Source organism: Sylvia atricapilla, chromosome 17 (genome assembly GCF_009819655.1).
Source record: "Sylvia atricapilla isolate bSylAtr1 chromosome 17, bSylAtr1.pri, whole genome shotgun sequence".
NCBI lineage: Eukaryota > Metazoa > Chordata > Aves > Passeriformes > Sylviidae > Sylvia > Sylvia atricapilla.
The window spans coordinates 5,399,527-5,417,513 of NC_089156.1; the positions used below are offsets into that span (position 1 = coordinate 5,399,527).

General features: G+C 44.8%; 1 protein-coding gene across 2 annotated transcripts in view; it reads right to left on the reverse strand.

The window, feature by feature from the left end:
* Positions 1-5,239: 5,239 nt before the first annotated feature.
* The window catches only part of DGCR2 (DiGeorge syndrome critical region gene 2), a 42,689-nt gene continuing 29,941 nt past the window's right edge, over positions 5,240-17,987 (reverse strand). For both annotated transcript variants that reach the window (XM_066331366.1, XM_066331365.1), the window contains 6 exons: positions 17,199-17,275; positions 15,141-15,317; positions 13,582-13,785; positions 9,089-9,241; positions 8,412-8,648; positions 5,240-7,619 (listed from right to left, as the gene is read on the reverse strand). In XM_066331366.1, coding sequence (XP_066187463.1) covers positions 7,378-7,619; positions 8,412-8,648; positions 9,089-9,241; positions 13,582-13,785; positions 15,141-15,317; positions 17,199-17,275 — 1,090 coding nt within the window. In that variant the 3' untranslated portion in view covers positions 5,240-7,377. The remainder of the gene's footprint in view (positions 7,620-8,411; positions 8,649-9,088; positions 9,242-13,581; positions 13,786-15,140; positions 15,318-17,198; positions 17,276-17,987) is intronic.

Below are 17,987 nucleotides of genomic sequence, written 5' to 3' on the forward strand. Positions count from 1 at the left end.
GGGGGAGGCAGCCTCCTGCTGCCGGCTTGGCCAGGGATGGGCTCTGGCTCAGCAGAGCCGCTTGGCTGCCGTGTGCTACAACGGGCTCATCCTCAGCAGGGATTCTTTGGGGCACCCTCTTCCTCACACCCAGGCAGCAGCAGCCCCCGGCAGTACCCGGGCAGCACTGCGCCACTTTGGGCCTCGGAGCAGGGCACAGAGCGGGGCGGCAGCACAGGTGTCCCCTGGGCTGGGCTGGATCTGTGCCGTGGCTGACACTTGGCCCCTGCCCCAGGGATGAGGTAGTCTGCAGAGGGCTGCGGTCATCCTTCCGGAGAGAGCCGCGAAGGGCCGGCAGGTGCCGCAGAGGGTCGCACCAGCGCTGCAGCCTGCTGCCGATTGCTGCCGGGGAAGAGAGGAGGCAGTCGTGGTGTCAACACCTCCCTTGGAAACAGGAGCCCACCAAGTGATCCCTCTTCCTACACGCCCACAGCAGGACAGCCCATATTGCCAGGAATGGGGGAGAAGCCCAAGACTCTTGGGGTCAGAAGGCGGGACTCATTGTCCCGTGGGCATTTTTTTAAGTTTTCAGGCTGCCGTAGTGGTGATTTTTAGCAAGAGGGGCAAGAGCAGGGTGTGGGGCACAGCCCCGGCAAGAAGCAGGAGCAGAGTGAGGAAGCAGTGGGGTCCAGAAGGCGTGTGGAAAGGCAGCACCGCAGCACTGTGCCGTGCCCTGCTCCCACCCATCCCCACTGCGCTGCTCCCTGGGGTGTATGACTGGCTGCTGGAACCCGTGCCAGGCAGGAGCAACCTCCAGTTTCTATAGGAACCAGATCAAGCCTTGAAATTGCCGGCCTTGCTGACGTGGTGATGGTGATGAGGTCACAGCTGATCCTGCAGCTTTGTGCCGTCCTCATAGGGCGACACCACGTCCATCAGCCTGCTGCCACCGATCCAGGAGGTGGCGAGGTCCCCGCAGACACGCGTAGTCACAGCATCAAGGGCAAGAGCCATGATAATGGGAAAAATACCACTGAAAGATAAAAATAGCTACTTAAGCTGCAGCCATCGATTGGTCGTGGGCACGGTGCCACCTTGGTGGGAACCCCCACCACGTGCGCCGTCAGCAAGCCCTGTGCCAGCACACAGCAGAGGTGCCAGCAGCTCCTGGATGTAAATCCTGCCACCCGGGCGCCTGGCCGGGGACCCGGGCTGACAGGGACAGCGACAAGACCAAGACTTGAGCCTCCGGAGCGTGGTTCACATCACACAGGGATGGGTGCACGAGGAGAGGAGGGCATCCACAGAGGCAAAGCTGACAGGCAGTAAATACCCTGATCTTTGATCCCCGTAATAAGCTGGTGCTAGCCCAGAAAGCAAGGCGGGGAGCGAGGCGGGGAGCGCAGCAGGAGCCGGCACAAAGGAGGCACTGTGGCCGGCAGATGCGCTCTGGCCGCACGCCGCTGCACAGCCCCTTCATTCATCCCACGCTCCCGCCGCCGCCGGGGTCAGCGACATCTCCCTGCCCACGGCCTGGCACCCCGGGGACACTGCCAGCACACGGCCCCGGCGCGGCTCGGACACGCTCCCCAGCGCTGGCTCTCTCCCAGAGCCTGAGCGCCCCGGACACGCCGTGCCGAGCACAGCTGCTCATCACCCTCTCCGAAAAAAAAGCGGTTTAAGCTGCTAAGGGTTTACAGCAGGAGGATGCCCAGCCTCAGCACCCGAGGGTCAACACAGACAGCCGCCTCTGGCCACGCGTGTCCCCGGGGCAGCGTGGGGAGCCCCGAGAGCCGGGGCTGTGCTCCGGACAACCCGTGCTGCTCCCTACAGGAACAGCCCTGTCCCCGAGCAAGGGGCAGGAGGCAAGGGCAGGTAGTGGCTGCACGGGATCTCCCAACAGCAGCAGAGCCCCACGGGGTCCCAGGCCAGACCGCGCCCCTCCAAGAGCTGGGCGACAGCGGCAGAGATGTGTGTCCCCCAGGAGCAGCAGCGGAGGAAGGGCTGCGCCCCATCGCCCTCACTGAGCCAGCATCAGCCGGCTGGAGCCGACACGGAGCTCTGGAGCCGACACGGAGCTCTGGAGCTGCGCTCTTCACAGCCAGGGAGCGGCTGCGCGGGGACAGGGACCCTCCCCGGCCCCACGGCGACAGTGGCCGCTGGACGCCGCTCAGCAATGAACGCCCCGCAGCGCCCACTGCAAACACTGCAGACACTGCAGACACTGCAAACACTGCAAACAAACACTGCAGACACTGCAAACAAACACTGCAGACACTGCAAACAAACACTGCAGACACTGCGGGCCCGGCGCCTCCTGCAGAAACAGAGCTGGGAGTCTGCACTGGCCGCTCCATCCCGCAGAACCGCCGGCCCCTGCACTCAGCAGCGTCCCAGCGGTTTGGGGACGGCAGCAGGAATACGCTGCACTTCATCTTCTTGGTATAAACCCAAGGCTTTCCTAAAATTACATTAATTTAGGTAAATCCCACTGGAATCTGTACACACAGGAACTTCTTGCAGACTACCTGCTCGAAGTTAAATGCATCTATTGATCCTTTTGCGAGATCACAGCTCAGAAGTGTGATTTAACAAAACCTCCTTCACAACGCCGGGCAACCACATTGACGCAGAAATCAGGAGACACTGGAACACATTTGTCTTACAGAACACAATTTATTTGGCATTTGGATGAAATGTTTCTCACAGCATCTTGAAAAAAAAAAAAAAAGAGATTAGTGCCAACCCCAAAGAAGTTAAAACAAAAACCAGTGTCACAGGGACTCAATTATTATAGTATCAAATTTAAATTCTACATGGTATTTCACAGAATATCAAAATCTTTTATACACTGCCACAGTTAAGTCCAGTCACAAACCAACTACACAGGAGAAGCCTGCAAGTGCAGCGCTGGCTAAAATGATTCTCCAGAGGAAGGTCAAAAGCAGTGTCTCATTCTCTCGCAGCCTCCCAGGCGCCCTCAGCCCAACACACAGGGATGGCACAGCCCAGCCACCTCTGCTGGCATCAACCCTGACCCACTCAACACTCGAGGGGCACAGACTAGAAAATTAAAGCTATGTGGTACCGTAGCAGGCAGGCAACGCTGACTGTTGTTAGGGGGAAGCGCATCTTCATCACTGAAAGCGTCTATTCCAAGGAAACACCGACTTCACTTGGGACTGGGGAACATGAGAAGCAAACATGAACTTTGATTCACCTCCTCTACACTCAACTACTCTAATTTAACGGTCCAGCTCCCAACTTGCAAGGGAAATTAAAAAGAAATTTCTGCATATTACATGTTCCTTAGCTAGAGAGAAAAGAAGACGTTTCAGCAACTGAAAAAAGGAGATGCACATCAAGGATTGTATGAGGCAACATTAAAACATCAGTGTTGTGCCACTGAGAAGTCACATCTGAAAGATAAAAACATCTTTAAGTATCAGGTTCAAATTTATTTAACATGAGATGGGAAAAGAATGGTAATAACTACTGTCACAAAAAACCATTTTCTTCCCAAGTACTGAAACAGGCCATCACCCCACGGCACCTGTGGAGGCAGAGCACCCACCAGCTCTAAGATTCAGCCTTCAGAAAAAAATGTCCACCTACTTCATTCTTCATCTAGATCAGTGTCCTGCTGTGCATGGCTAAAGGAACAGTCAGAGGCTCAAACTAAACAGGACTGAACATTACAGACAAGCTCCTCACACACCTGGATGATGGTGCTGATCCTGCACAATAGAGCCCACCTCCCCCTGTAACATTTTAACTCTCAACTCACCCAGTACAGAGCCAGAGGCTGCTGTGAGACCATGGGTGGACATCACTGGCAAACCAGAGTGTCTGGGGCTGCTCTGGGAACAGCAGAGACCTCAAAATGGCACCACAGCATGGGAAGCTGAGGAGCAGCTTGGTCCAAGGCCACAGTGGGACAAGCCCAGCCCAGCCCCAAGTGCTGGGACCTGACAGCAACTGTGGTCAAGGGCATCCTGAGAAAAACACACTCTGGGCTCACACAGGCTGCTGGAAACCATGTGACAATGCCATCTCCCTGCTGAGGCTGCAGGGGCATTTAGGATGCACCAGTTGTTAAGAAAAACATCCAGGGATGTGAATGACAGTGGGGAAAAAAAATCAATGCAGAAAGTAACTCCAAAGATCTCATCAATCTAATGGCAATCAAACCAGAGAGGTTTTCCTTGGGCAAGCACCAACCCTCTGTCATTGGCACTCAGAACAAACTGCCCACCAGTCACCTTGCCAAGGGCAAGGAAGGTTTGCTGAGGAGTCCATTGTTGTCAAGAAAGCTTAACTCTTCCCCAGTTAGTCCAGCAGTCTGAGTAGTTGGGACATTTCCTGCTACAAAGGCTCTTACTCCAAGAGAAAATACTCAATGTGAAAAAGCTACATTAAAAGGGAAAAAAAAAAAAAAAAAGAAGACAATTTTATTGCCAAATTAGAAGCTCACTGAGAGGTAAATGAGCTGTACTTAGTGAGCTGCTCCATTCAAGGCAGAATTTCCCTTGTTTACAGTTAAGATGAAGAAGGATAGGGGAAAACAGAAAATAGCAGTTTCCTGCCAATGTACAAGTGGGAAAGGCTCAGAAGCAATGGGGAAAATATCACACTGAGGCTTCTACAAAGAAGCCTTCATTTGGAATAGCTACAACCGGGAGCCACAATGAAGTTGCCAGTTGTAACAGAGCTTATTTGTAAATAAAATTCACCACAGAACCAAAAGTAAAATACAAAAACATAGAACAGATTCCTGCAGTGTTAGGAGAAGTGTGAGGTAAGGTATCTGTTCACCTCAGCCACAAAATACAGCTTCAGAGACTGAACCAAGCCAAAAGGCTTTTTGTTATTGCGCTAGGATACTACAAAGAACAAATATTCCATCTGGCTTCAAAAGAAATTGGAAATTTTCTATTTTGCACTGCTAACAAAGTATTTTTCAGGAACAGATTGTAGTAGCATAGACTTTGCATCCTACTTAAGTGTACACTATCACAGCCTGTCCTACAAGAGAGTGCAGCCAGCTTGAGAGAAGTATTAACCCTAAAGCCTAATTTCTATCTCAGTGCTTAGCTTCACCTAGCTGGACGCAGCACAAAGGTTACTGTCTACAGTATGTGTAGAGATATATATATATATATATGTGTGTGTATATATATATATCACCACCCAGAAACACACACACGCACACACGCACTCGTACCTATAAAACTAAAGAAAAATCAGTACATACAATGTATAAAACGTATGAATGTGCTCAAAAACGCACAAAACCCGCTTTATTTTCATACTTCAGAAATGCTCAATAATTTGTATGCATGGTTCTGACTACTGCTATCCATCCACTTCATTAGACCAGGACTTGGAACTCGGAGGAGGACTCGGTCAGAGATCGCACAGGGCGGAGAACTGCTCCTCTCGTTTCGTACCACTGCTGCTGGAGCCAGGCAGGGCAGAGAGCAGGACGGGCTGGTGGAACGGCTCCAGGTGGAGAGGCTTCCTACCAACCAGTGCTTCCTCCCACTCGTGTGCCAGCAGCGCTCCCCAGAACTGTGATTCACGCTCTCCGATGGAGTCGGGGCTGTCTGCAAGTGTCTGCATGTCGAGACACCAGATACGACCTCAATAACCAAACTCACAGTTTTCTGTGCAAAACGAGTTGAATTGTCAAGACCAATCCCCAAGTACAGTATAAGCCTATAGGCATGACAGGGAATAGAAAGTAGCAGCATATTCCATGGGGAAAGAGTCAGCTGCACTGGGAATCCACAACAGTAGGTTAGGATTTGTCATACAAGTATGATTTCTCATCATTACTAGAAAAATAGATCACATACACACCCCCATGCAGTGTTTTCTTCCTGTCCCTCTAGGCTTGTACCCTTCATAAGGTAACAGGAGACCACTCACAAGAGGCATTCTTTACAAATCTCTTAAAATTCATCTCATCTGCTGACTGTTACAGTAAGTCAAGGAGAAGCAGAGGCAATGGGAGGATGGGAGAAAAGAGTAAATTATTTGTACACTGAAATCCAAACTTAAATTTAAAATTGCCTGTAAAGATTATTTTGTACTCATTATCAAAACCAACAGTGCTTGACTTTGGGTTTCGTGAGGGATTGAATGAATCTTTGCCATCTGTAAATTAACTTAGCGTAAAGAGTTCAATACGAGGGGGAAATTTAAGATGACATATCAGACTGAAGCAAACTGCTTTATTGATTTAAGTACACTAACCTCATTATAACCCCTTGTGGGACCTGGATAAATGGTTTGGGGGGCACAAGGGAAATCTCTAGAACAGGGTTGGCTATTTATGGGACTGAGATAAGGAACAGGTGTCCAATTAGAATTAAACATCACCTTTCGTACATGTTGATAACCATTTTTAAGTGGTATTTGTAGAACTGTAAAGAAGTGAAATGAAGAGGAGGGAACACACATGCTAAATATAGCATGCAATAAGAAAAGCAAGAACAGTGGTCTTTTTATCCAGGCCAGTTTTGTGCAACCATTCACCGTAAAGAAGTTAAACTAGAAAGAAAATACCTCAGTCTTTCTTATGGGATTAGAACAAACAGGGGCTTCATACAGTGAACTCAGGCTGCATTAAAGTTAATTGCTCCCCATCTCTTCACTAAAATACTTCCTAACACATGTGAGGGTTCTACCAAAGGGACATCACACAAACAGACCCAGTTTTCTTCATGGGCCAGAAGCTTAACCAACAGTATGAGGTTTTGCAGCTACCAACAACAAATAATTGTAATTGCAAATCCCAGTTTTCTCAGTACCCACTTGTCACATATTGCGTAGACCATTCCTCCTCCAGTTCCTCTGGTGTTCTGATCCAGGCAGATCAAAACCCCGAGTGTTTTACACAGTGTAACTCTTGATGGCATGTGTCCCACTCCATAAAACAGGCCCCCAGCTCCCTCCCCTGCAGCTCCATCTTCTCTGCTTGAACAGTGATTGCCCCCACCCTTCTTTTCCATTGTCTTTTTCCTGGGTCCAGTGGTATCCAACCAAATCCAAGCAGCTTTTTCTCTGATGTAGGTTTTGACTCCTCTCAGGATAAGAAAAAAAACCAACCCAAAACTACCCATACTTCTCACCTCCTCAGAAGTCAAAGGAATTCTCTGCTCTCCTTTCCATAGCCAATGGAAAAAAAGAGCAGTTGTACAATCCATATTTACAGGACAAACTGATTAGTGAAGGAATAACGACAGCCAAAAAACGAGAGGCACAATCCTAATCTAGAACATAAAAGCAGTGTTTGAAAAACAAAGTGGAGATTCCTTCTGAAGTTCAAGCCACGGATTAGTGTTTGTGCAAACAGTTGCTAGAACTCTGAGCGGTGCTGGGCGTTTCACTCCTCTATACAATGGTGTTGAGGGAACAGTGGCTGTGGCGGCTGCCTGTCAAAGTTTCTGCTGGGGTGTTTTCATTTATGGGTGTGTCAGGAGGGACAAGAAAGGTGCTGCTGTCAGCAGAGTCTTCCAGCTCCACTGGAGAAGGACCAACCGAGGGAGGAAGAGATCCCTCTGTAAGCTGTGGGGATACATCACAGTTTCCTAGTGATGGAGGACTGCTTTGCACAGCCTGAGAAAGAACTCCATCTGCAAAGGACAAAAAAATAAGCAGAATCAAAACGTGAAGTTTATCATTTTCTGTTCCCAAACAGGTTTATGACCTGTGTTTCTGGAAGCTCTGAGTTTCTCCTGTTTTTGTGCTAATGCACAACAAGATGAGACTGCAAAAGAGGAAAATTGTGTAACAAAAATAAAACTTTGACATATAAATATGATGCTTGCACTAATCAGGCTCACTTATCTTGTGAAATATGCTGCCATAAAATCCCAAATTGGAATGATTTCTACAGTATGTGAATATCACAGCTGCAAAACTGAAGAGCACTGGGTGAATCATTAGAAAGTGGTATTTTTGGTCAATTTTTGGGGGGCGTGGGTGGGGGAAGCAGGGAGGAGAGAAAAGGCTGGATACATTTTATCCAAAATCTCTCCTACTTGACATTTGTTCTACTTCTTAATACCAAACTCTATCAACATATCTTCAAAAGGCCAAAAATGGTACCAGCATGGTAGAAAAAAGGTAACCAGCTAATCCATCCAAGGTAAGGCTCAAAACTAGGTAAGGTTTAAGAGGTAAACTGCTTACAGATTGGATTCCACTGCTAATTTAGGTGATTCAAAGAACCTTCGAGAAAAACCAAACTTAATGACACATTTTAACAAAAGACTTTTCCATCACAGAAATTGGAGATGTTTTTGTAAACTGTCTTTCCCCATCATGATTGCTACAACACGTTATTATAGGTTACAAAAAAAAAAAAAAAATTCCTCTAGCCAAAATGAAAACATGGGAGAAAAGAGAAATTATTGCCTGCGTACCTGGAGTGGAACAAAGGATGCTGTCTGGATTGACAGAAGCCTCATAAGGAGGAGGAGGGTCATCAGGATGTTGAATATCTGGGTACTTGTAAGCAGTATAGGGTGGAGGGGGATCGTGAAAATGAAATGCTCCACCTTCCCCATCGTCAGAAAGATGCAGTGGAGTAAGGCCAGTTCCAAAACCATCAGGACCATAATCAAAACCAGGCATCCTGCGACCCAAGTTGAAATGGTGCACTGTTTCAAGAGAAGAAAAAGGAATGAGTGACTTTATCTCGTGCTGTCTTCTTCAGTTTAAGTCAGATCTCAACACTTTTTTCCACTTTTCACACCCCAGGAACGCGTGTCTCCTGAAGACCTAGAAAAGTCTACATAACCCATTCAAGTCAACTTGCTGCAATTACACAATACCCAGGCCCACCTGCTCCAAGTCTGTTTGTCCTGCATCACATCTAAATTTGACTCTAACCTCTTCAAACTACCAACTATTGTTCACACAGAAGGCATTTCAGATTTGGACCACACACAAACAAAAAAAGATTTCCAGCATCCACTACGAAAGTTCAAGTTTGAAGAACCCACCAAGACACAGGCAGAGCCAAGCAAGACGACGACATTTCTCCCCTTTACACACACCAGTGTGCAGTAACAAGCACAAGGGGAGAGCTGGCACTCACAATTTGCTCCAATCAAGGACTCTATGCGCTCTCTCCGCCTCTGGCGCAGCCGGTGGACCATGAAGAGCAGCAGAGAGAGGATGAGGAAGGAGGAGATGCAGCTCACGATCAGGCGCATTCCACTGGCCATCGAGTCAAACAGGCTGTTGCCATCTGTTACATAAAACATACAAAAATAGCCTGCTATTTTTGCTCAAGATTCATTTTTCTTGATGTTCTTCTGTCAGTAACGGAGACAGAAACGTAGAGTGGAGATTCATTAGCCTCATTTAACACTTCTCCATATTTCAAATATATAAGAAAATCATGAATCATCAGGTGATTTATCTTTTTACTGCAAGGAGATCTGAAAGTTTCTAAGAATATCTTCCTCAGGAAAAGGGGCAAAACGTTGAAGGCTTCTGGCCTCCAAAAATTGGAAAGAAAAAAAAGAAAGGTTAATGGCATTCTGCACATCCACTTGTTTCCCTTGCAGGGCTGATGATATTATACTAAAAATTAATTATTATATTAAAGAGGGAAAGGCTTGATAACTGGAATATCTATACACTACATAGCACCCTAACCCTTCCATTTCCACTAAAAAAAAAATCTCTGACCATTGTCGCTGTCACCCAAACGTGGCTATCTAAATTCCACATGATACCAGTACATTGGTTAGCAGCACTAAGTCATAGGAGCACGGTAATCATCACTCAGGAACTGAAGAGATTAAGGTGAATGGGAATTGAACCTTTTCCTAGAGTCATACCAAAAGCAAGTGGCAGAACAAGAAACAGACCCAGGAGCTCAGAGGTTGGAGAGCTCCAGATCCACACTGGGAAGGCTGTTGTGAACAAACTACCACTGTACTCCCAGCACCAGGCACAAGAGACATTAATTTTTCACAATTCAACTAATCACACTTGGTTATGCCTAAGCAGCACACACACACACACAGGTACTCTACTCAAAGAAAAATGACCTACAGATGATGTACTGTGTTCTTTGCACCAACTTCCCATTAAAAAGTTCTGAATGAGAAATACACCCACCTTAGGGTGGGTAAGAAATAGATGAGATGGCCTCACAACACGGTCACCTGCTGCTGCAGGACACAAGCACTAGCAGGGATAGCCCCTTGTCCCAGTCACTGCAGGGCCACATCCCAGGGGAACCACCCAGATCCTGGCCACCTCTCCTTTCCCACATCCACTCCAGTCACAACAGCTCCCTCCATACTTTTCCTTTCACTGACAGCAACTGAAGTTTTATCAAAGATTCCTTATAAAACCAGGCTAAAAGCCTCACAAAAAATTTAAGTATTAGTTTGCTACACATGCTAGTAACAGAAAAATCCACCTAATTTCTATCATTCCAGCACATGGCTAACAGGCTGGCATTTATTATGCAACGCCTTCTTGGCAGCAAGAAATTCATTTAATAGTGCACTAGGCATAAAACTCGAACATTACACCCTCTCAGATCCGGCTGTGCAGCACAAAAGCCTGGGTGCTGTCAAACCTTTTAGCAGCTATCACTGACAGAGCTTCCACTGATGCAGTCACACACCTCCCAGCCAGCACAGCCCCCTGAACACCACACACCTGCCCCTGCTCCTCCTCCAGCTTGTGGTGATGCCACCATGATCACTGCAGAAGAGTCAAGGCTGTCAGTAGCACTGAAGTGCCTTTAGTAAAATATACACATGGGGCAGAGGCCCAGAGAAGCTGACTTTAGTAGTGGGATGGATTCTGGTGGTGCATCCCTCCTCTGCAGGCTGCACTATCATCTGAGAAATGCTCATTAGAACCTAGGCTTTGATGAACTGCACTTGGACTAAACCCTCTTGAGCTTATCAGAAACACTGTATGTTCCCAGGAACTAACAGGTGTCTAATGAACATCTGTTTTTTTAATGAACAGCCTTGGAAACTTATTTTTCTTGCCTGAGTAACAATCCACTTGGAGTGGTATTTTTGTTATTGCACCTTCAAAGACAGTTCCTGACTTAAACTGTAGCCAGGATAGAAAATTACTACAACTAGAGCCCATTCTCTTGTGACCCTATAAACAGGAGGCCAAAGTGAGATCCTTCTGATCTCTAAACTCCCAGATAAGGAGCTCATGTGTATGTCTCAAACACCAACAACCAGGTGGCTGTGGAGCCAACCAAGGACTGTTAGTAATAACAGATGAGAATTGTTGTTAACAACCAAGGACTGTTGGTGTTAACATGCCATGAGAAAGAACAAGATCTGTCTAGAGAAGAGGGGCCAGGTGGAGACAGGGCAGCACTTTTCTGTGAGAAAGAACCATACCACAGTACAGTGCAGGCGCAGGAATGAGTGGCAGGAAGTGGGCATGGACTCTAGGGTGGGACTGAGACCACCAAAGACACCTGATACACATAAATACAAAATTAATTCTTTCAGAAAACTTGTTTTCACCCTCAGTATAGCAGTGCCCTATAACTGCACCAGTTCAGTCACTAGAACAGCTTTGTCACATCAGTTCTTTCCAAGTATTCTATTTCTTCTACTACCTTTTCACAGTTGCAGGTCTGTCTAAACAAGAGCCACAACAGAAAAATTATTTTCCACCACAACATGGAGCAGCAACAGACAGACTACCTTGGTTTCAAAATATTCCTCTGCTATTTATCTTTGGCTAAATGAGGAGAAGCATCTTTTAAGTGAGTATAGCTGTGATTGCTCAGCTTACTCCTACCACTGAAAAATCCCCCTACTACCAAGTCCCTCAGTAATATTTGTTACCACTTGTAATCATTGCTCACCCACTCATGCTGCAAGAGCTGATTACCTGCCAACCCAACAGCAGGATTTATTTCCCCAGGTCTCTCCTTGGGTGATTAATTTACTTACTGTTGATTAGTAAACTGGTTTCTTTCCTTTGCAACAGAACTTAGGGAAGATACATGAAAGAGTTGGACAAAGATAAATACATGCTGATTAAAGAAAGTAATTCATTAATTTCTGTCATCTGGAATAGTCATTTATAACCACCCAGAAGGAAAACTGAAATGTTTAATTTAAATTTTTCAGTGTTTATCACTAGCTGAAGTAACTTCATGATGAAAGAAGTTGGGTGACTGCATGATAATTCCTCTCTAAAAAACTAAGTTACTCAAAATTCCAGCAGAACACTTCAAGCAAAAGTATAATGAAAGTCTCATTTAGCATCAATACAGAAGAAGAGCTTAAGGATGAGAAAGGATGTGGTAAAAAACACTCTTCAAATCAGTATTCATGAAATAGTTAAGACCCACAGCAACAAGCAAGGATTAAAGAACACGACATGAGGTTATCCCAGGTCATCTTATCCTGTCTGCTGGATGATGCTTTGCTGACACTGTTCCTGAAGATAAAAAAAGTGAAGCCAAAGTCTCAACTCAGCTGATAAGAGTGGGAGGAAGACTTCTGCTTTCCCCCCACTCTTTCACTGACAGACCTGCCACACTAGCTGCAAACATCTGTTAAGCTAAACCCTCAAAACAAATGGGGCACAAGGAGAGCCAGTGTCCTTTAATGATTAATTTCTCTAGTTAGGACCAGTAAGACTGCAAATTTGGAAGCCAATAAGCACCCCTTTATTTGTAATAGTTTGAAATAGAAGCCTCTGATGGGAAGAGCTGACCTTCTGTCTTTTCCACTGGAGTTCAGAACAATAGTTTCTTAATGCACTCAGATAAGATTAGGTTCTTTTAAAATACAAAAAAAACCAGTATCACAGAATGGTTGAGGTTAAAGGGAACATCCTGAGGTCACCTAGTCCAACCTCTGTTCAAGCAGCATCAGCTAGAGCAGGTTGACCAGGACAGAGTCCAATCAGGCACTGCATATCTGCACAGAAAGAGATTTCACAAACAATCTGCTCCAGTATCTTACCACCCTCACAGTGAACTCCAAGTAAGCTACATGCCTTTCTGTACAAAAAAATAACAAGATCCACCCCAAAACAAAATCTGCACTGACAAACACTTCAAAGTCACTTCACTGACTTTAATGATCCAAACCAAAAACTTGCAATGACACACCAAATCCAGTAACTGAGGTTGCAGGTCCTGATTATTATTGAAACTCCCTATAATTTAAAAACTCTGCTTCCCACATGGTCCCCGTGTGAAAATTTCCACACACATAAATATGCTCATGACCAGAAAAAGATGCTTAATTAGTGCTCAAGAGAAAAGTGTTTTGTTTTCGTGACAACTAAACATGACAAAGGAAACGTACCAGATGCTCTACTAAAAACCCACAGTACTGTCCCTCTCCAAACTGAAAATAAACTATTGCTTCTCCTTTCTAAGCAGCATTTCCAGCCACAGCCTGAAGTGTTTCCCATGATTTGAGACCCTTCTCCATGGAGTGGTTGTACCCAGCCATGTAGCAGCACTGCAAAGATGTGTTGTTTCCAACAAAGCTATTCCTGAACATATCCAAGTTGAGCACTCAACTGATTTTTACTGACAAACCTGTAGCAATAGAGCCTTACCTGGGTCTAAACAGGTAAATTTGCAGCACTCCTTGGGGTCCTTACGATACTGCTGACACCCCTGGGGCCGCTCACACAGAGCTGCCACACACATCTCAGGCTCCCCGTTGTGACATGTGCAGCTCAAACAGGGATCATTCCCTTTGGGAGTGAAATAGTAGCCTTCATCGACAATGTTGTCTTTGATGTCAACACAAGTCTGGCCTAGAACAGAAAGGCACGACAATATCCATGGAATCCAGCTTAATTTGTTGCATTAAGTGATTTGTATACACAAGCAGACAACCAGTTAAAATCCAGGCTTTCACATTAAAGAACTTTGAAAAGGGATCTCTAGGCAGTGGGAAAGATAACAGATGGTCTCCAGGGACACAGAGATGATTTTCAACTCATTGACAAGGTGAATTTTAGGTATTTAAACTGACAGACTTCCCAGCATCATCTCCAAGACAGAGGAAAGCAAGTGGTCTGAGGAGCTTAACCTTCACTGCCAAAGCCTGCTGCAGCTCCCTTCCTCTTTCCTGGTATTAGGAACAGCTGCATCTTTTCTGGACCAAATTTGACAACCTTTGAACAGGCTAGGACTTAAAAAGAGAGCCAGGAAACAGTACTTCCACTATCCTAGCAGCATCCTGATCCCTGCCCAGCAGGGCAGGTTGAGCTGCCTTTTGCCCACTGACCTAAAGGCAGGTGCCAAAACCAGAGAGAGAAAACGGCGCTGGGACCTGGCAGCTGGAATGGCTGCTCAGGGAGGATGGCCTGTCCCCTCCACCCTGTGCACAGAGCAGCTGGCAGGCTCCACAGGGAAGGTAAGACTGGAAGAGAGCTGAGGAGGTCTCCAGCTCAATCTCTGATCAAAGCAGAGTCAGCCACGACATCCCAATAGGTTGCTTAGGGTTTTATCTAATCTGATCATAAAAACGTCTGAAGACAGAGGCTGCATAACTTCCCTGGTAGTCAATTGCACCCTTTATGACCCTCAAGTTAAACAACTTTTCTCCTTGCAAAAAAGCACCATCTAGATCAGGTAACGTTTAAGATTACCTGATAATAGTGCAAATACCTCTGTTGGTATCAAGGCTTTTGGACTACAGGAATGCAAGATAGAGAACAAAAACCTCAAGTTAGTGAGCTCCACTTATCTTTCCTTTCCAGTTCTAAAATTGGCTGGAAATAATTTAGTAGAATTTGCTATACTCTAAATAAAGCAGAAATAAGTGCTTCCTCATTTTATTGTTACATTAATAACTTAAGAGCAGTATTTACTAATAAGGTATTTTAAAAAATCCCCAACAAACCCAAAAAACTTTTTTTTGCCCAAGTTTATTTTGGGGCTGATACTGCTGGCCTAATGATTTTTTAGTAAAACTCCATACTGTATGACAGCCACACTTTATGATGCACTTATTTATTAAAATCAAGCAGAAATATAACTTGACCCTTTTTTTTCCTAATTCACTGGGCAAAAATTAGAATGGGTAATGAAACCATTTCCAGCTACTTATTATATGCATATTTAAACACACAACACAGTTAACACTGAACTGAGCCCAACTTACTCCTTTTGCAGAGGAATGAAGATTTCTCATAGCAGTTTTCAGCAAACCAGCTGTGTAACCCGTGGTGCCGGAGGGTAGGAAAATGGAAACACTGGAGCTGGGCACAAAGAACGTTTTCCTTTTCAGACATAGCCGTACCAAAGATAGGGTCAGGGGGTAAAAACACTTCTGAAGAGCCTGGAACAAGACACATTGGCATAAGCAGCCTGTGGGATATGTAAAGCTTTAGAGAGGCTCTGTAACATCACTCACTTCATGCACACCAACTCCAATACAAAGAGTCCTCCAGCTTTAGCTCCCGTTAGCAGCCCTGCTCTGGGGGAAGGCAAACAGCTGGGAGGGAAGGGGTGACTCACACAGAAAAGAGGCTGCTGCTTTCAAAGTGCTGGGTAATTCCATCACTCTGAACCAGGAGAAGTGATACTCCACCATCTCCACGAGTGCTGCTTCACAGAGCCCCATGGGGTTTGCCTGACAATAGTTATACACCTCCTCAAACCACGCTGAGTTTGGTCACAGCTGCTACCAGTGGAGCAAGAGCCCACACAGCAATCTTGTGCCTGGCACTCCATGCACCCACCAGTGCTTCCAGAGATGTGCATCCACCTGTGCAGCCCCCACAGAGCTGTTCCATGTTTGAGGGGATGCACCAGGGCATCCATAGTTTGATCCTTTCAACTCATGAAACAGCATCCTGACAGGCTCCAAACAGTACAAAAAGGCTTATGTCCCCATGTCACAACAATAAATCAAAATTTTCAAGCTATAGAACCCTAAATCACTTTTCAAACAGGTATTAGGAATTCAGAGTCTGCCTCAATACAAGCCTAAGAAAAGTTTCTCACAAACCACTGAATTTTACTATGTATTTTATTCCATAGAGGCATCTCTTTTTTAAATATAAAGCTTGAAAACAGAAGATTATATGATCTTGAGACGGTTTAAATTCATATAATGCATCAAATTAAATAAAACCAATGATAAAGTTACAATGATTTTTCTGCAATTCGTGCCTCCCTGTTGTGACCACTCTGTCAGCAGATGGCAGTGCAGTCAGCTTTCCAAAGAGCAAAGAAAGGTCCTTTTAAGGAGAATCTTTGTATTCATGTGCCAAAGGAAGTATTTTTCAAGACCCAACTGTTTGAAAATTCTGATCATAATTATGTGTCTGTACCTAAAGGGAAGTTTTCCTTCCAGATTTTCCATGGATACTGAAAACTATGCATTAGAAAAAAAAATATTCAGATTGGTTTTCAAATGCTACACTGGAATTCACAGTGCTGATGCTTAAAAACAACAGCTTTGTTATAAATTTTCCATTACCTAAACCAGTACAGGAATTAGATATGCAATTGTACATATATTACGACTTTAACTAATCTCTCGACTACCTCTTGACTGACTTAGCTACAAAAAAAAAAAAAAAAGGTGTAGAAGCATAACTTTGCATTTTCAGCAGAGGGAGCTGCTTGTTTTGCAAGTGAAAGGGTTTAGCCAGTGATGCCCATCAAATTAATGTTCAGTTTTTCATATAAAATGAGATATATTTATGGGATTATGCAAATTCTGACATGGTTTAAGTAAAATACCTGAAATATTTCAAAAAGAAAAAAATCTGTGTAAATTCTGCAAAATTCAAGTGTGTTGTTTTACTATATAACATTCTACCAATTTTGAAAAAGCTAAAGCCTCAAAACATGCCACACTAGTCTGCAAATACTAGAAGCAGGAATCAGCAGTTCATCTAAATGTTTACCACAAAGAATGAGAAATTACAGAGTAGTTTCCTTTCTCTCATCTTAATCAAGGGGAAAGCCCAAATAAACCAACACATGTTGTTTCTATGCCAGCGTGAAAACCCATAAAACTTCTTAACCTTTAAAATAAGATGTGTGTTGAGTATTAAATTCTTCCACTTCTACCCTGTAAAGGGAAGCAGTTCACCTATACTATTTCAACACTATCAGTGAAAGAAGTCATGTTGTTCTTGCAAATGATATTCATGCTTTAACAGAGTTTCCATGGACACTGAATTAAGCAGTAATTTCAGAGACTCACCTTTATAAGCTACTTCCCAGTGACCTTCTAGAGAGTGATTTCGATTGGTGATCACATACTGATATCCCACCCAGAACCTGCAAAACAAATTAAGTTACATTCTAAAGATACAGACCAAAAACACAGTAACAAATTAAATTACACGGAACCTTCAAATGACTTCAAATGTACCAACTAATTTTCAAAATATTCTGATGACTTTTTCCTTATCTTTCTGGCCCATACATTGGCAATATAGTGAGACTACAGTTGAGGAACAGAAGAAAATACTTGATAGAATACTTAGGAGTTTTCTAGGTTTACAAATTATAACTGACTTTGTCTTTTATTTCTACTCATAAGCAGCACCTTATTCTGTTGCCATGGCAGCACTTGAGTACTTCAAACCCAAAAATCACACAGCAGCATCCAGAAGTCAAGTACTCCTGAACATAAACAACTTAGGTCAGACTGTTCTGGATCAAACCATTTAACTCTCCAGAGACAGAAATACACCATTACTCAGCCACTCCTGGTGATCTGTCACAGCAGCCCATGAGTGACAAAAAACCCACACGCAGAAAAAGAAGGAATTGTGTATTGTGAACTAACAGAATGAAATATCCAAAGCTACCCAGACATGGTAGTTGCAACTCAAAATGCCTTTTCACTTCATTCCTATCTCAAAGTTGCTCTTTGTTTGAGCTACTGGTACTTCACGGGAATCAAAATCTTGTTGAAAATTTTAAATAGTTATTTCTATACAAGGTAGTGCAGCAGCAGTCATTGTTAAACTCACCTTCTCTGACG